The 26629-nt window shown below is 55.6% G+C and overlaps 1 protein-coding gene across 1 annotated transcript in view; it reads left to right on the top strand.

Annotated features, from left to right (window-relative positions):
- Window positions 1–26629, top strand: part of JPH3 (junctophilin 3) — a 57796-nt gene that overhangs the window by 18310 nt on the left and 12857 nt on the right. The window contains exon 3 of the mRNA XM_074582738.1: window positions 21109–21233. Within this exon, the coding sequence (XP_074438839.1) occupies window positions 21109–21233 (125 nt within the window). The remainder of the gene's footprint in view (window positions 1–21108; window positions 21234–26629) is intronic.

Genomic DNA, 26629 nt, shown 5'->3' with positions numbered 1-26629 from the left:
CGTTGCGGTGGTGCTATCTGGACCCAAAGTGGGGGCGGGCAACATCCTGGAAAGCCAAGCCGCTGGGCTTGCCCAAGCTTCATGGCTGGTGGTCAAAATGGGGTGGATCCAAGCCGAATTGTCGCTCTGCTAACTCCGAGTGGGCTGTGGATGCACGACCTTCCTGAACCAACCATCGAGGCCATGCAGGGTCACCCAGAGCGGTGCGTTCACTGCAGCCTGTGCAGGGGGTGGTTGCACCGTGGTGGGACTGCACTTATGGGACGCGGTGTGGGGCTCACAACCTGATAGCTGCCACTTAGGAGGTACTGGGTTATTTACCCCGTTTCTCCCCAGCGTCTTTAATAAGCGCGTTGATACCCTTAGCAGAAGAGCTCCTGAGAGGCTGTTTGCCCGTACCCTCTGCCTGACTTATAGCCAAGAGGAACCATCCCAGGGTTGGCCTGTGCTGGGAGGATTCCCAGCTATTTCTGTTCCCAAAAGAGGTTTTGAGTGGAAAAGCAGTCGAATCGCTGGCTGCAGCTGATGCTTGGGGAGGGTTCGCGCTGCCTGACGCTCTGCTAGGAAGCAGCAGATCTGGGTGCCCAAATAATCCCTCCAATCCTCAAGAAACCCCCACTCCCCGGGCTGGCTGTAGCCATCGTGGAACTGCACAGTGATTCGGAGCAGTGACCTGATCCGGCTGAAAACCAGCAGGAGGTGGGGGAAGAAGAGGTCATGTCTCATTTAGGTTGAAATAGGGTCCAACTCCCAGCTTAAAACAGGGCCAACCCAAGCGACTTCGAGCTGGGTCCCAAAATGCGCCCGGAGCTTCATGACTTGCAGCAAGCTCCCAGACAAGAGGAGGAAAGGCTCCTCTGCCGAATTCAAGGCCCTTTGTATCACTTTTTAGGGTCGCTTTGATAGAGCGTGGTCATTCCTTTCTGGTTTCTGAGCAAGTGCTACGCGTGGCAGCCAGGCTGGGGGAAAAGGGCTGGGGTTAGGGGAAGAACCCAGGTTCCTCCTCCGTCGCCTGCACTGGATTAATTGTTGGCTCTGGATCATTTGTATGCAGAGTCACACTTGAAATCTTTATCAGCATGTCTGCCGGTGACTTAGCTGCAATGTGAATGAGACTCCCAGGCCTGCTTTGGGAGCATATTCGCGCTTGATGATGTTTTCGAGCTGATGTTGTACCAAATTGTTGTCAAAGCTTTGGGAAAAAAAAAAAAATATCCCACTGGATTGCCAGGTAGGAAACAGACTGCAGAGCAGCGGAAAGACCAGATCTTTCCCTGTGATCTGGGGATGCGAACGCCTCGGTACAAAGGCCTGAATCCTGGAAATGTGGAGCTCTAGCCTGCCGTGGGATGCCGGGACTGAGAACCTGAGCATCCTCTGTCCCCAGGCGGTAATGGTCCTAGAAAAGCACGAGAGCGGGAGTTGGAAGAGATATGACACCCCCCCCTCCCATGTTGGAAATACATTAATGAGCTCTTGGCATATAATGTTCCACCCTCTAATTATGAGAGAGAAGGGAAAAAATCAAATTAGATGATAGCAACACGAGGGCATGAACGCCTTCCTCCCCTGTACCAGTAACATGGACCTGAGCTCTCCTGGAGAGGAGCCTCAGCGGTGCTGGGAGGGAGGGTGCAGCCTGTGACCATGCCCGTGCGTGGAGAAGGAGAAAAGCTGTGGGATCTGGGGACCGCCCAGAGGATCCCTTTAATCATCAGTGAAGATGCAAAGAAATAAATGAGCGGCAGCTTCGAGGGTGCTCCGTCAGGGGCTGAACCTGGTCCCACCAGACAACGCTCCATGAGCAACCTGACGTCTCCATCCTGCAGCCCGGCTCCCTCCTCCGCTTGCGCTCGGTCTTACCTCGGCTGGTCTTGCCTGGACACACGTGGAAGAAAAGCAAGCGCCGGGAACCCAGGGCTTTGCTCTTTTTATGGCACAGCCATCGCCTCCGGTGCGCGCGGGCTGCTGGAGTGTGTCGAAAAGCCCTGTATTGATCTGCTGCGCAGCCCATGGCTCGCCGGGCAAGCCGGGGACAGACGGACTCCAACTAATGCAACTGTGCATTAGTGCTGGGTTACCGACCCCCGATGACATCCGTCCCGGGAGGTTTTGCTGCCTGAGTTCCTGGCTTATGCTGAGCCCCCGAAACCTGTCAGCCAAGAGCCAGACCATTGGGCCATGGGCGGGCAGGATGGCAGGATTTGGTCTTTGCTGGAGACGGGGGGCAGGTGGGATTAGGTGGGGGTACAGGCTCAACCCCAAGGTCTTGGAGGGTGTCTTGGGTTTGCGATTCGGCTGCACGCAGGAGATGCCCAAGGACCTTGAAATGCGAGCGAGGAGAGACGCTTTGTCTGAAACCTGAGGTCCTTCGGCTCCAGCTCTTCCCCTTCGCGGGGGTTTCTGCAGGGACAGTCTCTCCTCGGCGTGCAGAACCAGAGCAAGGTTTGACAAGCCTAGAACCACCTAGAAAGGCTTTCATATAATTAGTCCGCTTAATTTTAAAGCTTCTAAATGAATAAACACTCCCCTGCAGTGCCCACACCGAACTGCGTGGTCCAAATGGGAAGAAATGCACAAAATAGGCAGCGGGTGCCTTGGCGGAGGAATCCCGATGCTCGTTTGGGTGGCTTTGGGGCTCAGGGGTACAATATTCCCCATCTAATACCAAGATTAGGGGATTTTATAACACCACTGGTGTGTGTCTGTGTGTGTGTCTGTGTGTGTGTGTCTGTGTATTCTCTTCTGTCTAATAATACGGCTGAGTTCACTCTGCAGCCTTTCCCTTGGTGGGGGAAAATATGTGCCCACCCACGTATTTCATTAAATTTGTAAGGATTCAGTATTTTTGAAAACTCTACCGCTCTGTCAGATTTGGTTGGAATTGGCCAACACGTTCAAATGTTATTAGTGTGGGAGTGATGGCATATAGATATATAAACAGCACAATCACATAAGTAAGCCCCATTTCCTGAGGAAAGTAGGCTAAAAACATAGTGTACTGAAGACAAGTAAATTGGATTCTCGAAGTTGTTTTAGTCTGAAGAGAGTACAATGTTATCTGTGGCACAGAAAAGTAAGCTCATTTAAGGGATAGTTTTTAGGTTCACTAACTGATTTTCCTAAATTTTCTTCGGTGCGGTTAAAATGAAATAACACTTTCCTTCCCCTCGTATCTCCCATTGGCTGAAATTGCTCGTGTGAAGTCAATGGGCGAGAAGGGCTATGAATCAGGTCGGAAAAACTACCGTTGATCTCAGCTACGGGTTTTCGGAGGTAGCTGGGGAGGGAGACCTTTTGCAGCCCGTTTGAGATGAAGGCGCAGGGTGTCCCCTTTGTGCTATGGGGTGCTTCGTTCCCCCCTCATACGATCCAAGAGGCGTCACTCTTTCTGCTGCTACGCTGGAAGGATGAAGGATGCACTGGAGACAGCGGCTCCCATCTCGTCGTTGATAATGTTGATACCTAAGGCAAATTGTCCACTGGTGTGTCCTGGTCAACTAAAATATAATATCCAGGCAGGAGAGGCGGGACAGAAAGCTCGTCCTCAGCCCTTGGCTTTCGGCATGGACGCTGGACGTGGAGGATAGGTGCACGTGGAGCATCAGGGGGAGCTCAGGACCGACTGCAGCTCTCCGCGACCAATGATGGCAGTTTCAATGCAAGGCAGACAGACCCTAATTCTCTCCAGGGTTTCCTTCTGCTACCGCAATCCAAGGTTTTGTAATTAGTGGCTGGACTGCTTGTGAGAGGAAGGGACATCCCCGGTCGGTGCTAGGGGTATGAGTCCCAGAGGCGGGTGGCATTTGGCAGGCACTGGGCTCCTCTCCAGCGCCAGCTTCGCGGGGCCCCGTTGTTCAGCACCTTAAATAACAGCTCCGTGGAGCCGCCGATGCCCTAGCACCCCGGAGGGGATGCTCTTCTCAGGTTAGTCCTAAGTAATGCGCTTCCCGGCATAATTATAGCCAAGCCATTCAACAACGACGAGAAAAATATAATTAAGCTCAATAGTCTCAGGAGGAGTCGGGCTGCAAATTAGCACAGTGTCGTTCAACTTCAGAAAGGGGAACTGGGGAAAAAAAGAAAAAAGGAAGCGAATAAAGACAACCTGGCAGCGAGGACGGGTGAAGGAAAAGGTTTGGACTCAGCGTGGGTCCTTCTTCAGGATGCTGCAGTGAGGGCAAAGCATCCGTCTGCGTTTGACATACAATGGGGAGCAGGAAGGCAAGAAAAGCCCCGGAGAGCTGAACAGCAAAGTGCGGAAGGTTGTTTGAGCCAAACAGGTATTTTCTACAGAAAAATGGAAATGTGGCCCGGGCAAAACCCACAGGAAAGAATAGATTCTGCAGTTCTGATCCCAAAACATTTTAAGTTGCGGTAATGTCACTACCGGCAGTATGCCGAGCCATAATAATGCTGCTTAATGCTCTCGCAGGCCTGTGCCTGCAGCTTTGCAATTGTACTTAGCTGCATTTGATTTAAGGTTTCTGCTGGCTTTTCGGATGCCTGGGGGGGGAGGCTGCGGGGCTCCCGCATTAGTCTCATCCTAGTCCCCGCCTCGAGCTGCCGGAGGGGCTTTCGCTGCGGATGGAGAAGGGGGAGGAGGAGGGATGCGGGTTAAGGGGAACGCTGTGGCCCCAAAAGGGTTGTGTGTCCCCTTCCTTGGCTTGGGATGGCCGAGACGAGCCGGCAGCGGACTGAAGCCGAAATGGGTCACAGCTGACCCGGCTGCGGGGCAGAGCGAATGCTTTGGGGATCAGACCAAGCATGTCGGGGCCTCCCACTACGTGTCCAGCCCCTCTTTGGTCATCCCTGAGTCCAGAGAGCGTTCCTCTACTTCTGGCCCCTTGAAGAAGTGCTGCCCCTTTCCCCACTGAGGCCATGCAACCCAGCTGGAGCTTAGGGCTCTGCAGGACTCACCTCTGCCCATTAGCTGGGGACCGATGGGGTCAGTGGCGGCATCACCTGGTACCCACGGGGTCTTGTGCAGGGAGACCGTGCACCCTCCATCCCTTCCCAGTCCCTCCATCCTTTCCTTGAGTGGTGCACAGAGACGGGGAGGAAAACACGGAGGGGATGGGTGGAGGTGACTCAAAGGCTGAGATCAGCTGGGGCAGGAGGTAATTCTCTTTACAGCAGCATTTTCTTTTTCCTCCCTGCCCTCTCTCCCCACTAAACAGCCCCCGTGCAAAGCCCAGGGCTGGCAGCCTCCAGCGGGCTTTGGCTCTCGGCAGGGCACGCCGACCATCCTCCCTGCCACCTCCCTCCCCTCTGCCACCTCCCTCCCCTCTTCCTGCCCGGCCACAACCTCCCGCGCGTGTTGACAGGGGTCAGGCCATAGCAGGGCGGCAGAGATTAGGATCAGCTGTTATTCCTCCCGTTTGTGCGTCGCTGTCAGCCAGGATGACACGGGTACCTCTGACTCAAGCCAAGCACAATTTCCACCCCTAGTCCAGGACGCTCGAGGAACGGCAAATCCCCGGATGGCATCCCGGATCATCGCATCCTTACCCATTGCCATCTCTGCACCGTGACTGTTTAAGTCCTCCTGCAATGCCAGTTTAATAACTTCCTGCTCAGACAGGACTTACAGCATTAAGCCCTTTTGCGGCCGCGTCAAAAGTCAGGACGAGCCGGCACGCTCGCGTGTCCCCGACTGCCACCCCGCTGCCGGCGCTGCGGTGCAGAGGCACGTCCGTGCACAGGCACGAACAGGCTGGAAAATTAAGTGCTTTTCATAAGGAATGATGCTTTACAAAGTAATCCAACTGAAAAAAAACCTCTAGCAGGGTCTTTTTTAGCTTCTAGGAGAGCAGCTCGGTGTGGGTTTCTCTAAGCCCTGTCCTTTTGTTGCTCTCCCGTCCTTCAACCATGACTGCTGCTCCCAACTCGGCAGCTCCTACCGCCTTCCCTGCCCCCTGAGCCAAATATGAGCTAAACCACCCCGGTTGTGTGGCCCAGGCGTGCAACATGCATTCGTATGACCATTTCCAACGTTGCTAGGTTGTGATGAAATAACATGGGCAGAGCGGAGAGTCACAGCCCGCTGGATTCACTGTGGTCCCAGCCGGCTCTGCTCTGCCCTCCTCCCTGCGCTCCTTGGGGAAGATCTCCGAAATCCAAGCGGTCCTGGCAGACACAGCAAAGCGTGGCTGGAGGGGCTGGTTTTAGAATCATAGAATGGTTTGGGTTGGAAGGGACCTTAAAGATCATCTTGTTCCAAACCCCTGCCCTGGGCAGGGACACCTCCCACTAGACCAGGCTGCTCAAAGCCCCATCCAGCCTGGCCTTGAACACCTCCAGGGATGGGGCATCCGTGACTTCCCTGCTCCAGTGTCTCACCACCCTCATAGTGAAAAATTTCTTCCTAATATCTAATCTGAATCTCCCCTCTTTGAGTTTAAAACCATTACCCCTCATCCTATCACTACGCTTCCTGATAGAGTCCCTCCCCATCTGTGCCCTAGAGTGAAGCAGGAGAGGGGTTTTGGGATGCAGGAGGAAGGGAAGCGCTCGGTGGCGGTGCCGGGATGGCAGAGCTGTGCCAGGGCAGGAGACCGATGTGCCGGTCACTTTTGCAGCAGGAGCAGATGGAAAAGGGCAGGGATGGCCCCGTCCGGCAGCGAGGCAGGAAGGACGGGAGGGTGATTCACTCCTGGCAGCCGCCGCTTCCACGGGAAGGGGCTGCCCTGGAGAGCTGGGCAGGAGGCGAGGGGCAGCGCGGGGGGCTGGAGAGGAGGCTGCCTCCTCCTGCTCCTCCTCCTCCTCACCTCCAGCATCACCCATCGCAGCCTGGATCATCTGCCTGGTCTCTAATCCAAGCCTTTGACCGGTTTAGAGCCTGGGCCGAGCGGCTGGCACTGCTCTCCTGCCGGGGCTGGCCCCGCTGCAAAATCAGCCCTTCTCGGGAGATGGTGAAGGCTGATTTCAGCCTCCCGAGCCCTGCTCAATCCCCCCACTAACACAATAACCTCCTGGCTGCCCACACAGCACGGGGGAAGAGGGAATGAGCTGAAGAAGAGGATGGTGAAGCCTGGTCTTCACGCTGGTGCCCGGTAGCTCTTGGGTGGAGCAGCCCTTCGTCAGATGGGGGGAAAAAAAGAAAAAGCCAACAACAACAAACAACAACAAAAAAGCCAGCCCCTGATTTTCCTTTCTGCTGCTTTTCCTATTCAACGAGCAGAAACTGCAGCGTTGCTTTTCTCAGCGATCTTCGGGAGGGAAGGCAGCGATCCTCCCCCAGCCTGCGCAGCTGCCTGGCAGGCGGGCTGGCTCGCAGCCCCGCCGCTCTCCTCCATCCTCATCCTCGCCCTCCGTGGGCCGCAAGGAGACTGGTGGGGGTACGCACCTACCCCCAGCCAGCCCCATGGGCTAAGTGCGGGGGATGCTGGCTGTAGCATCCCAGCCCCTTGCTGCCATGTCCCACCGCCCTAAACCCCCCCCGGCTGTGTGGGTGGGAGCTGCTGCACCGTGCCCCTGCCGTGCTGCACCCCGGCAATGCTGCACCCCGAAGCTTTGGTAGCGGGGGGGGGAGCCAAGGGGAAGGTTTGGGGTCCCTACGCTGCCTTCCCATCTCGCGAGAGGGGCCTGCGTGCTTTTTTCCTCTCCCAGCTCCCGTTTTGGGTTTCCTGGCATGTATTCCTCCGGCTGCGCTGCTCCCATCCCGGCCGCCCACCCACCCGCATCCCTGCAGCTACAGCCCCAACACCCCCATGCTCCTGTTCCCCGCCCCCGCCCCCGAAGCCCTTTCCTCCCTGGAGAGGGGGGAAAGCAGTATCAGGAGCGCAAGTGAGATGAAAATGCAGAGCTGGGCAAGAATATTGAGTATTTTCCTTGCTGGTGTTCATGAGCATCGCTTCCCCCCGCAGCCAGAGAGGGGGATGCTGGGGGAACCGGCACCGCCGTGGTGGGAGCCAGCGGCCGGGCTGGGGGCTCCCGGTCCCGCACTGCTCTTGCAGTTGGCTTGAAAAACCTCGAGCAATGAGGTTTCTGTCGCCTCCTCCACGCAGGACAAATGACAAGCTGTCCTGGCTTCCTAATCCAGGAAATTAAAGGATTTGACCATAGACCCTGCTAAGCGAATTTCCCCCCTGAAAACCCCCAGGGGGATTTAACCCATGGATCCAACCGATTATCCCTTTAAAGTTGTGACTAAGAAAGGTCCCAATTCTTCAGGGTGCTGAGCATCCTAAAATCCCATCGCGGCAGCGATGTGGCCGTGCCCGATGCTCACCCCACCGTCCGGCGAGACCTTCTTTTCAGTTCTATCCCAGGTCCACCACCCCTTTCCAATGGCGGGCAGCAGCCCTTTGCTGCCTGCTCGCTGCCAACTGGGACAGCAGAGTCTCGCTGCCGGAATCCGCCCCATCCCGTCCCCATGTGTCACTCTCCAGGGACATGGCCTGTTGGTTTTCCCAGTTTGGCATCGGGAGCAGCCCACATGGGAGGCAGGCTGGGTGCATCCCGATGGGAGATGGGTGGGCTCCATGCTGGCAGCGCCAGCTCCTGTTCGTGGACCTCGAGGGCAGAAGGGAGCACGGGACCGGGTCTTATTGCTTTGCTGAATTCGTTCTGCTCAATTAAAGCCCGTCCAGTATCCATCCCCAAAGCAAAACCTGCTGGAGATGGGGATCCCTGGGTGAGGGGACACCCCACCGCAAAGCATCCTTGTGAGCCTCCATGGCTCGATGATGCCACCCTGTACCCTGAACAGCAGTTCCTCGGCGTCGGACTCCCTTACAGAGAAGAATTAGTTTTGTGGTCTCAAAGCTGGACACAGTGGTCACGGTGGCTGTGCCACAGCCATCCCACTGGCAGGCGGATACAGCCGGTCCCCATCCAGCATGACAAGATCCCCGGGGAGCTTCAAACAGCTGTGGCGGGTGGCAGCTCTTCCCCAGCCCTTTGGTCCTGGGGACAAACCCTCTGGGAAAGCAGTGGTAGAGGCGAGAGCCAGGGGATGCTGATGAGAAGGTGCTTTTCCAAGGGGAAGAGGTGTGGGGCAGGATTCGGGCAGGGGTTGGTAGCCCTCCGGCTCACCTGAGTCATATAAATGGCCTCTCTGGGGAAGCGGGCTGCAGAATTCTCTCCGCTATCTGGCTGTGTCTCTCTGTCTGATCTGTCTCTCATCACCATAGCACGGAGGTGAAGCATAAATAATTAAAAGCCCAGATTCTCTCCTGGCAGAGCCGGGCTCTGAGTCCCTTCCCCTGTTGTGCTGCTGGCTGCTTAAGAGGAAATTTTCACGGGCTTTGCCTTGGAGGCAACACAGACCTGCAAACCCAGGGCCGTCTGCCGGCCTCGGGGCACGTCGGCGTTTGGGGACAAGAAAGGGCACCTGCCACCCCAGCGGGTCGCCAGTGGCAGCATTCCATCCGGGGGATGCCATGGGATGCTCGGGGTGCATTGGGATGAGCAACACCCTCCAGCTGAGGATCAAATCCAGGCGCGGGCAGGCAGCAGGGCTGAGCGGGCAAACCCAGCAGCTCATGCATGGCCCCCCCCCTTCTTGGGATGCCTTCATGAGAAGTGAGATATTTGTGGGTGCAGGCTGGCTTTTGGGGTCCTAAGTGCTTAACCCCCCCGTCCCCCGCAGGCGACAAGGAGGAGAAACCCGTGCAGGCAGCGGGGATGGGGAAAGCGTCTCCTTCTTGGTGGGCTCTGAAGTTTAAGGCAGGCTGCCTCAGCTGCTCGTTGCTGTGGCAACTGAGATGATATATTATTTTTTTACCCCGTGGTCGGCAGGGCTGCGGCCGGCACTCGCGCCGCGGAGGGGTCTGCCCACCCCTGCCTGGCCGCCCAGGGCCGAGCACATCCCCGGAGGCACCCCCAGCCCCTCTCCCTCCTGCCTGCACCCATCGGGGCCGCGGAGGTTGTGGGGGGCCAGGCGACATGGGCCACGGGGCCGGGTCAGCCCCAGGCAGCGCTCAAAACAAGCAGAAATTTCACCAAAAGCTCCTGTCCCCACTTCATCCCTCCCCGTGGGGACCGGAGCTGCAGAGACCGGTGACAGCAGCCTGGCACCGAACCTATTCCTGCAGCATTTTAACATCTGATGTTGCTTTTAGTAGGGGCGATTTGGTGGGTACTGTCTCCAGCTGAGCTTTCTGTGCAGGTCTGTGTCCAACCAAACCCTGCGCGGGGCTGGGCTGCACCGGGGGATGGTGGTACCCTGGGTTTGGGGCAGAGCCAGGCAAGGGCCTCATCCCCACTCGTCACCTTCCAGGATGGCGTTAAGCAATGGGGTTGTGGGGGTGCTGGCTGTGGCATGCTTTCCTTGGGGAGCATTTTCGCTCTGGGTTGGCATTTTCGCTCTGGGTTGGCATTTTCTTGTTATTCCTGGGGGTTGCTGGTGTGCAGACGCCGGACATGGCAGCGGGCGATGGAGATGATGCTGTCGTGTCCTGCACATGGCTGTCTCCAACCAGCTGCTTTGGGCCCAGTTGCCCCTTACAGCAGAGAGAAGCTTCCCCATGGTCCATCCTGGCGAGGTCAAAGGTGGCAAGAGGTGCACCAAGTGGTGCCCACCACCAGCGTCTTTCTCCAGGTTGGGAATCAGCCTCCTCCCAGCTGTGTGGAGCAAGACACGGGCATATTTCCTTCCCAAGCATCTCTTGGGGCCCTGGTGGTAGGAATGCATTTTTCCATCACTCAGAGGACCAGACTGTTTTAACACGTCCCTTAGACCCCTGTCCCATCACCCAGAAAAGAGTCCTGTCTCCTACCCCACGAGGCTGGAGACGGCAGAGAACTCCCAGAGGGCAAGGCTGGATATCAACCACCTCTCCTCCGACAGCTGGAGAGCATCCGTCAGCGCTCCCGAGGCCATTTCAGCTCCATGTCTTGGCCTGAGTCCAGACTGTGCTGGAACTAAAACATGAAGTTCAGCTAAACGAGTTTGTCGTTGACTCCGGATGAGGATTTTTTTTTTTGCGGTTTGCTCTAACTTGGGGTGGGTTTTGCTGTTGGGTGTTGACTGGTTAAAAAGGTGCATGGCCAGAGGTAACGTCATGGATCGACCCCGTCCATCAGCCCATCACCGGGGCAAAGGAGGACCATGAGCTCAGTCTTGTCCTGCCTCTTTCAGGCTTTTATGGCTCCAACAGCAGAAAAAAAAAAAAAGATTGCCTGGAAAGTTCCTTTGCCAAATGTCTGTTTTGCTTGAGGTGACCAAAACTTGTGAAACTGCCAGAGCTTTTCGGCCAAAACCCGAATGGGGTGAAGAGTCAGGAAAGGGAAAAAAAAGGACTTTTCCTTGTGGTTCTGTTGTGCTTTGCTTCAGAATTTGGTTTGACTCGCTCTTTGTTAGGTATCAAAATGAAACTGAAATTGAATTGACAAATCTGCTTTGCTTGCTTCTCATCGCCTCCCTCACCTGGAGTTTTTTGCTTGAACTCCCCAAATTCTCTTACTCTGAGCACTTTTCCCTTGGCTGTAGGAAAAAGCCCCTAACAGTTCCCAAAGGGCCAGGCTGTGCCGATGGCTCCTTGAAGGGATTTGAGGGCTTCCCTGGAGGCAGACCAGAGGGTCCATCGGCTCTCTTCGCCCCTGGCATGGTTGAGGTTCTCTCTCTGTGTTGCATTTTGCACCTTTGGCATTGAGGTTTCCACCCCCCTCTTCATCCTGTGCGTGGCATCAGCCAAGCGAGGAGGTCAGTGTGAAAAACGGGGAGGAACGGGCTGTTTTGGGGAGACTTCTGGTGATGGACGCCAGGGTGGGATGCTGATGGTCCAGCAGTGCCTCCACCTTTTGACCTGCAGCCTGGGGCAGGTCATGGCAGAAGGAGGTACCCAGTGTCCCCGCTGAGCCAGGCTTTTTTCTAACAGCCTTCATCCATCCCATGAAGGTTGCTCCAAATTTGTGGCTGGAGTGGGGATGATCATGTCCTGACCGCATCTCTACCCTCCTCTCCTCAATAAATCCAGGAGGATGGGGAAAGTTACACCAAGCCACCTATCCAGGCCCACCATAGTCAAGCCTCCCACCAAAAACCTGGCATTTCCCCAGCTTAATGAGCAGGGATGGGCTCGCGAGGGTTTGGACGGTGCCGCCTTGGGAGCCAGCCTTGCTCGGAGACAGGGCGATGCAACCGGAATGCAGGATCCAGCCTGAAGTCATTACAGTCAGCAGCGTGTACAGCCAAACTCAACGCTACACATGTCCAAGCAGGCTGAGTTATGGCTGCTCGGGGAGCTGTAACTTGGCCTGTCGTGCATTTAAAAATCTCCACCCGAATGCGGCATTGATGTAGGGCTTTTCTGCTGCTCTGCTTTTGCATTTAATACAGACGGTATAGATCCGCAGTGTGCAAATGATCCAGCGCTGCCCAGGTCCCTCGGAGGTTTTTGTGCCTTCACTTGCTTTTTTCTTGGGCTTTTTCTTCTTCTTCTTTATTTTTTTCTTTTCTGAGGGTTGTTAGCGATTTCTTCCGACCTGTTTTGCCTCCTGCCTGAATGTGGCAGGATCGTTTGTAATGCGCTATTTTTGCACAGGGTTAGAGGAGCATTTGTGGCGTGGTGGTGCCCTGGGGAGGTGTGCGTGGAGGGCTGTCTGCCGGCGCTCCGTGAGAGCCGGGGATGAAGAAGGGGACGTCAGTGTTTCCCATTTCCTCTCGCAGTGTCCAAATGGGCAAGTCACCTTTTTCCATTATGTACACGACAATTATCCAGTAAAATCATGGAAACCCACCCCATCCAAACCGTGACAGCTGAAAAGCAAGCAGCATCCCCCCTGCTCACTCCCTTCCCTTCCTTGAAGCTGACTCTTCCCAAACCCTGCTCCGGGCGGGTTCCTGCAGGATCCCCTTGCATCGCCACCCGTCGCTTTCCAGAAGATAACGACGCTCCCAGCATCGCTGCAATTATCTCATGCCTTCCCCGGTTTATAAGAAAAATGGAAACGCCATCCCCAGGGCTGGAGTTTGGTCTTGCTGCCGGTGTCTGATTTGGAGGGGGGCAGCTCTTTGTCCCACCGCTGCCCGTCGCTGCCGCGTCGGAGCCAGCGAAGTGCCAGGTCTGGAGCAAGGCCAAACCTGTCCCTTTTGGTCAGGTAGCAGTGGGGACGATGGCGTCAAAGCTGTCCTTCTTCCTAGGCAAAGCCTGGCTCCTGAGCGCGGGTCCGGGCTGGCAGGCACCGAAGCGCCGGGATGGGCAGGTACTGCCTGGCCGTGTCTCTCACCTGCGTCCTCCGTAGCTTCATTACAAGTGACAGATGGCAGGAGATGAGACTCCCTCTCCAGATGTTAATTATCTTGCAAGCTGTAAATAACATCTCAGGGCAACCTGCGCCTCGTCTCAGGTGCGAAAGACCCATCAGCTTTGCCCTTGCCAAGGGGGCGAAAAATTAAAATAATTAAAAATTTCCCTCCCACTGGGAGGGAAATACATGGGTCTGCCTGGCTCTGCATATTCTGATTGTCCATTGGGGGGAAAAAGATGCTGGCGGCATCCTGGCTAATGGGGGCAGATGTGCCTCTGGGTACCAGCCCCGCCTGGCCCGGCCCTTTGAAGTCGATGGACTGTGATTTGCTTGTGCCAGGGCTGGCGTCGTTTAGCAATCACAGGGATAAAACAAACAAATCCGAGCTGCCCCACAACCTATTTGGGACGATGGCAATAAGGCGAGCTGGAGAGGATCACGGCGTTACAGCCCTTCGGCCGCTCTCGTCCTTCTCCAACAGCAAGGACCCGGCTCAGGATCCTGGGGGATGTGCAGGGATGGGAGCAGCCGGGACGGTCGGTGCCTGCTGTGGGCTGTGGTTTGGGCCACATTTCTCCCAGGGTTTTGGGGACGTGACATTTGATTGCGGCCCATCCCTGTCCCCCAGCTCACCGTGATTTTGCACCACGTGTTGTGAATGCGGTTCTCCAGCGAAACTCATTTTGTCTACTTCAAGGCAAGGCACAGGACAGAAAGACGCAGCCTGGGATATTTTTTTCCCATAGTTGGATTTAAAAAAAAAAGGTATTTCAGTGCAAAATGGCAAATGACGCCTTGGTGAATTCGCTCTCCATTTGTAAGCTCCAAAAATATAAAGGTAGAGAAGAATTTGGCACAGGTGCCTGGAGCAACGAACTAAATGGGAACTGGCCCCATCCCCATTTCCATGAATTTCGGAGTCCTGATGTCCCAGCTGGGCCGCAGGTACCTGCTCTCCGCGAGGTCTCCCAGCTGGCTTGGGAATGGTTTACCCGGTAACGTTACATTTCCCCGTGTAAAACCACAGGGAAACTCAGATTTGGGCTTTTGGCCACAACATTTTCCACGCTTCTCTGTATTGCGTTTTCTTGGGCAATAACACATGCATGCATCAAGGTGTTTTTTTTTTCAGGACTGCAGGGTTTAATTTTTTTTTTTTTCTTTAATTCAGAACTTTTGTCTTGAAATGAGATTTTTCAGAGCAATTTTTTCAGAGCCTGCAATAACCACCCCCTCAGCCCCGTGCCATCCCAGCCATCCCCAGCCCTTCCCTCCTGCTGTATCACCGACGGGAGGTTTCCTCCGCCCCGTGCCTGTTGCTCCCCACCGGCACACAGAGCTCAGGCAGGAATGATCCATCCTCCCATCCCAAAATCTCCATCCAGAGCCGGGGAGTCTGGCCGCGGGCGCGGGGAAGCCAGGCTTTCTCTTTGCTATGCGCAGCGCCTGCTTTCTGTCTGGCTGCGAAGAGCCAGAGCAGACGTTTCGGGCTGCATTACGTCATGTCAGAGGTCACATTAGCTGCTTTTTTGTCTCGATTAAGAATTCCAGCGATGGGGGGGGAATTAGGGTGGAGGAAAAAGCAGATGGAGGAAGCGAGCAAGGCAAATACGCTTGCGATAAGCAGGTAAATGGGAATTTATGCACAGATAGCTAATTGGTGTGTCTAATATTCCACCCCCTGAGTACCGGCACTGTATTACTGCCTTCACAAATCACTCAAGGCAAGCCTAGTGCAATAACAACCAAGCCAGGAGAGCTGTGAAAAGAGTCAAGCTGGAATTAAGAGTGGGTTTTATCGGGGCAATAAATGCCAGATAGGGAAAATAACAAACAGGTTGTTAATTGCTGCCATCTCCCCACTCCCTGAAGGAAATGTCTAGACAGAGCCTGGCCCTGGGTTGCGCCTACCCCGGCCCTTGCAGTCAGGTTATTGCTCTTGCTCCGGTCTTTTGGGGCCAGAGCGGTGCTGGATGCGGGATGCTGTGCCCAATGGAAGGCTGTGCCGAGCCGAAGCCCGTGGCAGGGGCAAAGGATGGGCACCGCGGCTCTCCCCAGCTCTGCCCTAAATCAGAGATGCTCCCGCAGAGGCAGCAGCCAGACAGTCTGCAGCAGCTATTAATAATTCAGTCCCAATTTGTCCCATCTAGGAGAGCGTGAGGACCAGCCAAGCTTCCCCTCCTCGCAGGCAGGGTTTGAGATACCGCCCCGAGCGGGCAGAGCTTCTTGTCTCTCCCCGGTGCCGGTTGCAGCTATCGATCCCACGCCGGCAGGGTCGGGAGCTGGAAATGCCTCTCCGTCGCTGCGGGGTGTGGAGGGATCGGGTGGCCTTGGGAGAGGGTTGTGGCAGCGCTCACCCTCTCCCCTCGGCCCCGGGCTTCGGTTACTGGCATCGATCTCTCAGGGACTTTTGCTTTCTTGGTGTGTCTCAGCTCGATGCAATTAGGGCCGGATCCTGCTCTCCGCTGTGGCGGTGGGGGCGTGAAATAAACCCTGACGAGTCAACACGGTTGAGGGGCTCGCGTTCGTGCAAGCCTGGCTTTTGCACGTGGGTTGGTTGGGCTGAAAAGCTCCTTTCCCTCGCCTCATCCAACCATCCCTTCCCAGGACAAGGCGCATCCCGGTGCATCCCTGTGCATCCCTGAGCCAGCCTGGCTGCTTTTCAAGAGCCAAACGGAGCCGGGGTTGGAGGGGGGAGCAACGCGCCGAGCCTTAAATGCCCTCCGGATGCTCTCTCTGAATTTTTCCTGAAGTATTTTCTTGCAGCTAGTGTATGTTTTAATTGAATTTTGCCATTTGAAAAATACATGAACCTCTGTAATGGAGGGAGAAAACATTCCTCCTATATAGGAAGATAAAGATGCATTTAAAAAAAAAAACAAAAACAAACCAACAAACCAAAAAACCAAAAAGCTGCCGGATTACATATTGACCTGAGAGACAAAGTGAATCCAATGGAGCCAGCCTGGCCCCTCAGGAAAACGTGAGGCTGTTGATTTTGTCCCAGGATGAGCTCACTGGCTGGTTAACTCCATCCTCGCCGCTGGGGAGTGCCTGTGTCTGCCGAAGTGAAGCCTTCAGCGCAGACGGCACGTGGCGCGTTTGCGCGTTTTCCATGAACGTGTGGGCCGCAGGGTTTGCTCCTTTTTTTAGGGCAGGAGGAGTTTAAAAAGTTGCGTGGAAGAAGGCTTTAATAATAGTTTTCTTTTGATCTCCTCTTTCTCACTTCATTTCTAAGCTCTGGCCAGTTAGATCAGTCTGTCCGTCACTCCGGCCCCTCCGTCTGAGCTAAGAAAACGCGAAACAAGGGGGAGAAGACAGTGAGCCCCTTTGTAGTCACCAGGAGCTTGATTTTTTGAGCTCCCTTGCCGGAGGGTTGATGTGGGGGGGGGGTTGTACAGGCGACAGAAAAGATTAAGACCTCATAGTCCTGTTGAAATCAGCTCGGTGCCGAGCAAAGGGTTTAGGGCTTGTTGCGATCTCGTGTGTGCTCCTGACAGGGGACTGTCTGGAGAGCTCAGGAGAGGTTTCCATCACCTCTCGGCATGGGATGGAGGAGGGCTGGGGATCTCCATCCCTGCAGCGGGATCCCGACAAACAGGAGCGATAAAGCAGCATTTTTGTGCTTCCCCGTCAAGCCGAAATCCCGCTGAGGAGGGGATCCCTCGGTCGAGCTTTGAGTTCACAAGGATGCAGGAGAAGCGAGGATTTTGCTTGCAAAAGAACAGAAATCCCCCAGTGAGAGCTGCCATGTCAGTTTTGGAAAACAGACCTTCTTTTCCAGAAATCTCGCCCATGTGATGCTTTTCTGCATTTAAACCACGAATAATGCGGATTTCCCCCTGTGTCCAAGGTCCCCTTCCTTGGTCCCCAAACGTACTTTTGCTCAAAGAGTCTGTTACCTAGTTTTATCGAAGAAGAGCCTGTTTCTCATACGGGAATGCAGGAAAAAAAGGGAACAAGGATGGTGAATCCCTCGTCTGCTTCCACCTCACCCTTTGCGCTGCCACTGGGCTCGGAGAAGGTTGGGTGGAGGTGATGACTCAGAAATGGAACAGGTTTCTTGTGACACCGGGTGCCATCCCTGCAATTACAGGCGTCGCCCTTACGACTCCCGAACGGACCCATCTCCATTCAGAAACGTTTCGGGGTGGGTCGGGGGCTGTAAACTTGCTCTTATTTCCAGCCTAATTTTTAAGCAGTTTGTCCCACTTGTTAGGCTCCTGCCAAAGCGGTCCATTAACCTAAACACCACTCAAGCCTTGCCTGGTTTTAATTTTGCTTCGTTTCTTCCTGAGACCATCAGGTGCCACAGATTTTGCTGAGAGCTCGCCCCTTTTTGGCTAAACCAACCCCAAGCATCAGATTTGCAGCTCCTCGCTCACGCAAAGCCAGGCTAGAGTCGCTCTTGGCATTCCTAAAAAGCCAAGTTCTTCCTTTCAAATCAGTTTATTCCAGCTTCTTATAGATTAGCCGGTGCCGATAAACTTGGCATTACGAACCACTCGCAGGTATTATCCCTTCTCTTGTCAGTCCTGGCCAAATCACAAGAGATCTGCAAAGATTTACAGAAATCTGTTTGGTTGGGATTTTTTCCCTGCCTCCTGCCAGCTCTTCTTGCCAGTTTGACCACTTGCCCGGCCATCCTCCGAGAAGAGTGAGTCAGCTGGGCAAAAAATTAATAAATAAAATATCCCAAGCCAGTCACAGCGTGAACTCCCTGCCCCAACCCAAACCAGACCCTTGGGCCTCAAGAGCTATAAACCACCCGCGCCAGCACCCCTCTGGCTCTTCCTTGCCAAAACACCCTCCCCCAGTTCAGCTTGGATGGGTGAAGTGCACTAAAAGGACATTTAGAGGTTGCAGCCATCCTCAAAAGTCCCTCTGCGTTTGCGTGTGCTGATGTTCAGCGAGCTCCGGCCGCCTCCATCGCCCCGGGATGCGTCGTTCCTTCTCCCCAGCTTGTCCGTCGATGGCAGAAGAAACCCAGATGGGCACCTTCGAGCTGACGTGCAACTTTCAATCAGCTCAGGCAAGATGAGAGGGGCACCATGCTCTTGCCGACAACAGCTTTTGCCCGGTGGGCTCGTTACGGGACGGAGGACAACACGGGAGGTAACGAAGGAGCAACGCAAGAGGATTTGTTTAATTCCTGCCACCCCTGAGCATCCCCAGCCTCCTTCTCCGGCTGTGGTGGATCCGTAGGGAAAGATCCAGCCTTATTTTGACCACGGTTTCCAGGATGGCATCTCTATCTGGGAAAGATTTATGGCAGGAGGAGAAGAGTGATTAGATTGGGCCCCGTCGATGCGTCGGGGAGAAAGACCCGCTTTACGAGGAAATAAACTCAAGCAATTAACTGGGGAATTAAGATTTAGCGCACGCTACGAGCAGCAGGCATGTATAAAGGAGACAGCTGTTAAATTTAGTATGTGACAAAGTCATGCGAATGCTAACTGGATTACTTGCATTTATTTGGGAATACTTATGTATTTTATTATGCAACGTATAGATCACCATAATTCTGCTTTTCCCTCCGACGGCGCCTCTCCTCCAAGCATCTTAGAGAGCATTACAAACAATTAAGCCTGCCTGCGCCTCTGCGCAGCGCTCAGCGTTATATCCGCTTTGTGGGTATCGAGCATAGTTTAGATTGGAGATGGCTTAATTAATGTGATTGATTTTTAACTCTTTCTGGGCCAAAGCCCCCAGTTGCTGCTCTTCCTGGGCTGATCGTGTAGTCTGCGGGGATGAACTAGTCCAGAAGTTGCCGGATTGAGTTTTCCAGGGATGGAAATCCATCCAGCCCCCCAGGGATGGGGATTTTGACCCATTTTGGTGAAAAAAGGGGAGGTGGTGAATGCTGGAGGGAGCGCAGCGTGGGTGTTGGCTCCGTGTATGCTCTCCCGGCCTAACCTCCCGCTCTGCAGACACCTTTGTGCCTCCCCAGGACCCTTGGAAGTGGCACAAGCTGCTTTTCAGCACTTCCAGCCTCCTTCCCTGGCAAGAAGTGGCAAATAACTGCCTCCAGTTGCATCTCCGGGGAGGAGTTCAGGGAGGCAGCCTGTAATCCTGCCCGCTGAGTTTGGTCCAGACTCTATCGGACGTTATTAATCCTTTGTATCAGGCCAGCGGGGACCAGCAGCCTGCTCTATACATGCGCTGCAGGATGGGAGGGACAGTCCCTTCCCTTCCTCTCCAAGGGGACGGCGGGGGGGTAGACGGATGGAGGATCTTCGGGAGCCAATATCCAGACCACTGAGAAGCTGCCATGGAAGGTGACAGCCGTTCTTGGCACTGGGGTGGTTTAATCGGCGGGTCTGACGCCCCAGCCTTTGCCACCGACCACGTCTGCGCCAAAAACGGGAGCAGTTGGGGCCTCCTCTCCCAGCAGTTTGCTGCAGCTCCTGCTCGGAGCATCCCTGCTCCTCCTAAAAGAGCTGAACTGGGATACCTGCCAGGGGATGGGGCTGTAAGACGCTTGTCCACTCCTCCAACCCTGCACGAGTGTTGAGCAGAGCGAGCGCTGGCCCCAGGGCGGGTAAAAAATACATTTAAAACCGCTTTTTGGTTGCGTTGGTCACGGAGGACCTGCGGGACCTGCAACAGCATCACCACAGCCCCTCCGCCACCTTTGATAGCTCCAGGAGAACAGGTCGTATCCGCTCCCTCGGCTACTAAAAGCAGCCAATTTATATAAATAAAGCGCTTATTAGAGCAAAGACAAGTTGTCAGCGCTTGAAAACAAGCGACAGGTCGGCTCCGGGAGCAGGGACCAGGCGTCTCGCTCGGGTTCAAAGAGGTGACCACGCACAGACACACGCACACCCGGTTTCCTATCCCCGGCTTGTGCTGCACGATGCAACGCCAGGCACTTACTAGCCCCATTTTCCATTTATAGGAGCCTGTCAGAAATGGCACTCCTCTCTGAGCAGATGTCGAAAAATTAGAGGGAATTCAGAGAGCGGGAGGAGAAAAAAAAAAAAAAAAAAAAAATGATTAAAGGAGATGGAGGGCCTGATTTTGGAGGGAAAAGAAATCAGCGGAGCTATTTATAACGCTGCCTGCGCCAGGGTGGGTCGGAACAGGCTTTCTTTTTTTTTTTAAAGTGCCTCCGTAGCCCAGCTAAGGGGAAGGGGCAAACCAGGCTCCGAGGGATGCTCGCAGGAGACGCTGCAGAGGGGCTGCGTAAGCGGGTGTGAATCCTGAGCGATGGGATGAAACACCATCAAAGAAAGACGAGCGTCAGGGGGAGATCACCAGTAACGGGTGAGCGCAGGGGACAGTCGCTCATCCAGGGTGGAAAAAAAGAAGGCCCTGAAAAAGATGTGTTAAGGGGTGGTAGAGGCGGTACCGATGGCAAGCCCCTGCCCCTACCTCTGCTCTCGGTGACAAACCGCGCTTTATTTACATCCAGCCTTTTACGCAAACCGTGGGGGCAGGGGTGCAAATCTTCGCTTTTTCATCCAAAAGCAAATGGTTTTGGTTAAAAAAAAAAAAAAAAAAAAAAAAACGAAAAAAACCCCACCGGCTTTAAATTCAGGTCTTCAGCCCCAGGGGCTCACGGGAGGTGCACGCAGATGCCTGCCAGGCTGGGGTCCCCCGCCGAGGGATGCGTGACAGGGGGGACCAGCCTGCTTCGGGGTGATGCATCCCGGGGGAACAAAGCATCCTGCCCCTGTTTCCAAAGTGCCGGGGTGATTTGCAGGCTGAGAAGCAGTTCCTGAACGTGTTATCAACGTACCGTCGCCCGTTCCCCAGCGAGTCCCAGCTCCCAGCGGTGACTCCTCCATCACGGCCAAAGGGAGTCGGGGCGAAGAGGTTTTACGGGGGCAGTCTGGGTTTCTCCATGCCTTGGTCTGCAGCGGGAAGCTGCCTAACGTGGTCCTTGTCTCTCTGGTTGTCTTGCAGGACCTCTCACTCCAGGGCCAAGGCGGAGGCGGCTGTGACGGCGGCGCAGAAAGCTCAGGAGGAAGCGCGGATTGCCAGGATCACTGCCAAAGAGTTTTCGCCTTCCTTCCAGCACAGGGAAAACGGTCAGTGCGTGACGCCGCGCCGGCCGGCCCCGCGGATGCGGTTTTCACCCCATGCCACTCTCTGCCCAACTCAGCCCCGCAGAGACCCAAAACCCCCCAAAATGAGCCCTGCACAGAGGCTTGGTCTGTGCCTGCAGCTCCCGCTCCTCACTGGGACCCTTTAGGGTGGGAAACCACCCCGAAAGACCAGCTTTCAGGGGTTTTTAGCACAAGGCTTTCAATTCTCAACACTTCCACCCTGTGCAGTCCAGTTGTTAGGGGGACCTTCTCTTTTCACACCGAAACACCCCCATTTTTTTAAATTCGTAGTCCTTGATGGTTGCACATTAAAAAAAATCCAACAAGAGCTCTGAAGGCAAAATGCAAACACAAATGATCCCGGCGGCGGGCCCTGATTTTACCCCCATGGCTTTCACGGTTCATGATGTCTTTTGAAGGCTTGGGGCAGCACGCGTGGGGACCTAATCCTTCACTTGGGCCTGCAAACCAGTCCCCGTACACCCGTACAGGTGTTGGGGAAACCCACATTTGAGGTTTGCTTGGTGGCTCTTCCTTCCCTCCATCATCTTCGACGCTTCTTGCTGGTTTGCCCCAGTTTTTGCTCATTGACGAGAGGCTCGGGCTCGGCAAAGGCTGAGGGAGGAGGAAGCTGAAGCGAAGCGGTGGTCGGGCAGGGGTCTGCAGCCGGCGGGCTCCCTATCCGGGAGCGAGAGAGGCTGCGGCGAGTGGGAGCAGAAAGCTCCAAGTCCCCACAGCAATAATTAACATAGTAATTAATATATGTGAATGGTTTTATTCAAAAGTTTTCCTGCACCGAACCCTCATTAGGAGGCGTCTATCATTATTTTCTCCCCCTTCCAGCTCTCTAACTGAAGATTACTCATTCCGCTTAATTGCTCCAGGGGTTGGTGCCGGTGACTCATGTCGGCGGTGCCCGTTCCCTGCGGCTGGGGAAAAGGGATCAGTGCATCTTTTGGCCCGGCCAGCCCATGCATGAGTCCTCGCTTCACCGCGGCGCGGAGGCTGCGGGGGCGGCCGGGGGCATCCCATGGCTCGGCGGCCATGGGCCAGGCGGGGTTTGGGGTCTGGCTCCAGCCGTGAACCTGCCCCAGCTGGGGTGGCGTGTGTCACCAACCCCTGTCCAGGACATGGCCACCTGCCGATGGGCATTTTTTGGGGGGGTGGGGGGGGGGAAAAGAGCATGCAGAGCCCCTCGCAGCTGAGCCCCCACAGCTCTCTGCTCGCTGGAAGAAGGCACAGCCCTGTTCAAACCTCTGCCTCCTGCAGAGGCCCAATTTGTATATCGGAGATCTGAGCTTTTTCGCGGGGCTGCGCGGTCCCAGGGGCTTCTTCAGCCCTGAGATATTCCTCATCTCCATTTCCTCTCGCCGAGACACTTTGCTGTTTTAAATCACCTCTTGAAAAGATATTTTTAGGTAATACATTTTTTACTAGCTTCTAGACGGGGACACGGTGCTTGACTTGTGTCGGGGCTTGTGTTTCTGGTGCTCGCGTCTGGGTGGGTTGTGTGTGAGTGAAGCGGGGAGCGGGGCGAGGGCGGGGGGGGGCGGGGAGGAAGGAGTTTCCACTTAGAGCACATTAAAAAACAAACACACCATCCAAGACGTGTCGGGAAACCTGGGAAACCAAGTCAGGCAGATAATAGCTGCGAGCGGCCGTGCCACCCCGCAGACCCCGTAACCCCAGGCTGCGACGGGCTGGGGGGGGGTGGGGTGGGGGGGTATGTGCAGCCGGCTGGGGGGAGCAGCAGAAGGGATGGGGCGAGCTGCCGCCACGCTGCACGGCGATGCAGGGGCTGTACGCGCCCACCTCGCACCGGGCTGCAGGCACGGCGTCGTGGGTGCGAGATGTGACCCCCCCCACACCACCACCCCCGCCACCACCTTGCACAGTGCTGTGGGTGCAGGATGTGCCCGTTTTGCACAGCGTCGTGGGTGCGGGATGCGGGATGTGCTCCCCCCCGCCCCCCGCTTCACACACTGTTGTGGGTGCAGGATGTGCCACCCACCTCCGCAGCACCACGGGGGGGGGTTCATGCCCACCTCAGCGTCAGCCCCACAGCCGTCCTGGCCCGGAGCATCCCCACATCCCGGAGCATCCCTGTTTGAACAGACACCGACTCCACACCAGCAGGCACCGGCTCCGGCTCCAGCAACCCCAGACGCGCCACAGCAGTACCACAACGCCTTTACCTGGAAAAAAAACCCAAAAATATCCCTACTCAGTGCCCTGCATCACTCTCTCCCCTGTGGTTTTCCATCTCTGTCTGCCGGAGGGGGGTTCTTCCACGTCCCCATCACGCTCGCTGCCGTTGTGCCTCCCCGGTTCCTGGCTCTGCCGGACGCCCCTGGCCGTGGCTGCCGGCGGGGTCAGCCGATGGGCTGGATGAAGTGACTCCCCCAGGGTGATGGCAGAGGCAGGAGCTCGGCACTGCTCCCAGATCCCGTACGTGGGTCCTCAGGGCCTCTGCAGCACCCGGGTCGGGGCACGTGCGTGGCTTTGAAGACGCCGCGGCCAGGCACGGCTGCTTCAATCCTGCTGGAAATCCAGATTTGGTGCTCCGCATCCTCCTTCGCGCTCTCACAACCGTTCTTCCAGGAACATCACGTGCTCCGCGACTAATTTTAGCTCGGAATAATTGTTGCACATCCTCGGGTGTCGAAAGCCGGCAAGACGGCACCGTGCATCTGTCAAGTTCCTCCGCAAGGAAGTGCCTGCATCCCTGCGGGGCGTCGGGGCTGGAGGGGCGGCCGTGCCCCAGCCCCTGCTCATCCATGAGCCCCTGCCAGGGGCTGCAAAACTCCAGGAATTTACCCATGGAGAGGCAGAATTAGGTCGGCTCATTGCAGGTTGGGGTGGAAAAGAGTGAGGACAAGAGGGTGCTCTATAAGGGACGGCGTGGGGCTCTGGGGTGAGGATGCTGGAGCATCATTGGGCTTTCTCACCTCCATCATGGGGCTCAGGGGGCCAGGGAAGATGGGGGTGGGAGCTCGGGTGCAGGAGCAGTGAGTGTGGCAAGGCTGTGGCTGGTTGTGGCACTGGAGATCGGCCTTGGAGTCACCGGAGCTGGCGGGAAGCATTCAAGTCCCTGCACCTCCAGCCTGAGACGAATGGGGACACCCCAAGTCTTGGGTGAGCCCGTTTCGCTTTACAGCTTTCTCGTAGGAAGCCGTTTATTCCCTCCCTGCCTCAGTTTCCCATCTGTGATACTGGAGGGTGGCTGGAACGGCAACGTCTCAACAGCAGCCACAAAATCGGTCTGTATTTTTCCCCAGAGACAGTAATTCTGCGTGAAAGCGGAGGGGGTGAACTCCGCCTTCCTCCCTCACCACAATTTCCCACCAGGACAAGGATTGCTCGGGGGACCCAGATAAATCCCGGGTGGTTCAGTCTCCCACAGACATACAGGGACACGGGGAACGCGCTAAGACTGAACTATCTGTCCCAAAACACGAACAGAATTTTCTGTGGCAAACAACACCAAAAAAAATCGACAGTCATCAGAAGGCCAATTTCCCATCGAGAAATTGCTTCTGTAGCAAATTTCCGAGCAGCCTGCTTACTATTTACCTCCCCTGCAAGTGCTTCGATGGGGACATCTGTCCCCACGCTCCCGGCGTCCCCCGCATGTATCCGGACCACGGCGCGGTGGGACGCGGGGACGGCTGCGGGCGAAGGCACGTCCCGGCGGCGGCAGCGGCTCCCTGGGAAGATGCGATAGAGAAAATTACTCAGCAAAAGTGGAGATGTGAGAGCAGGCGCTTCAGAGCATTTATTTTTAAACCGTGGTAAGAAATTGAGTTCTTCCTTTTTGAGCCTCATTTCTTGTCTAGCCGTAGCAATTGCAATTAGATGCATTTCAGGGGCATTAGGCAGTTAATATATTTATCAAATTATTCACGTAATTTAGCATGCCTTTAGCCGGGAACAACTATGCCTTGAGAGAGTAAAATGAGAATTAACCACTGTTAGCTTGCACCCCCTTGAAATAATTTGGTGTTTCATCCATGATTAATAAGTTGCAGTTTTTTTCGGATTGTCCGGAGAAGCGACATGTTTCTTGCCAGCTGGTCACCTCCCGCAGAAGACACTCAACTGATTTTAAGTCCCCGTCCCCAGGGAGACATCGTCTGGGGTGTCCTCTGGGCTCGAAGGGAACGAAGTGCGTTCAGCACGGTGAAGATAAGGTGATCTTATCTTTAAAGATACGGTGTATATCGTACTCACGTAGCCCTGAACACGCTACCTTGCTCCTGCCTAAACGTGACACATGACTGCCCGTGTGCTCTCCGTCACGTCCAGCAATGGGGGCTGAGTGGGGAAGGGTCCGTGTCATCTTTGTCTGTGTGGGGCAGGAAAGCTGTTCCACGTAGGGTTTATGGGGTTTTTTTGTCTTAATGAGAGGCTTGCACATCTGCCCAGAAGGGACCATCTCCCTCTGAAAGCTCCCAGGTGAGATTCCCCTTCCGAAGCCAGGCAGCTGCAAAGCCAACGTGTTTCTTGTCCGGAGAAGGAGCGTGAGGGCTGTGGGCAGTGAGCTGGGCACGATCCCAGCATCGCCCAGGGCATGGGGCGAGCCATGGGCTGCCACCGGCCGCATCTCAGATTTCCCCTCTCGTGCCTGCAAACTGGGGTTGGAGCTGGTGGAAAAAAGGTGGTGAGATGGATGCCCCGAAAAAGGCCCATGGGCAGGGAGATAACGCCCTTAGCGGGGCTGGAGCGACTGCATGCGCGGTGTAGGAATGGTGCCGTGGAGCCGCGCAGGCTGCTTCCGAGTGGGGCTGGGAGCTGCTGCATCGCCGCCACCCAGCCGGGCTCCCAGCAGCTCCGCATCGGAAGTGGCTTCCCCACATAGAGCAACTACTGCGGGTCCTTTGACTCGTAATACGCACACAGGGTCGCTCCAGGCGCATCCCCACGCGAGCAGGGTGCCTGCCGGCAGCAGGGCAGGCGGGAACTGCGGGTGCTAAAGGAGAAGCCGCCCTCGAGCCCCCTTGAGTCAGCTGGAGATGAGAGCCAGGGTGGTGCCAGCTGGTTTCTAAAAGGCTTGGTAGCCCTTGGGCTAGTGGCAGCGGAGAAACACAACCTTAATGCAGGGATGCCTCTGTCTTGATGACACCGGCAGCTGACGCCAAACCGTCTCCCGTGTCAGGCTGCAGCCGCTTCCACCGCGCTGCTCTGCGGGTGCTGGGGGTGATGGCAGGTTTGGTGTAAATCCAGCGGTGCCTCTTCTCTCGGTCTAGCAGCAGAAGCTGTTCATTGTGCGACGCTGCTGCTGTCCTGATCTTGCCCCGCGGTTTCCCTGCCGTCCGACACTCTCAGCCCTATTCTTTGACATGAGAAGCCTGGTGGGCGCCCGCAGACTAGAAATAATC

This window comes from Larus michahellis, chromosome 4 (assembly GCF_964199755.1).
Source record: "Larus michahellis chromosome 4, bLarMic1.1, whole genome shotgun sequence".
Lineage (NCBI taxonomy): Eukaryota > Metazoa > Chordata > Aves > Charadriiformes > Laridae > Larus > Larus michahellis.
Note: the sequence above shows the minus strand (reverse complement) of the source record. Positions and strands in the feature narration are given on the sequence as shown.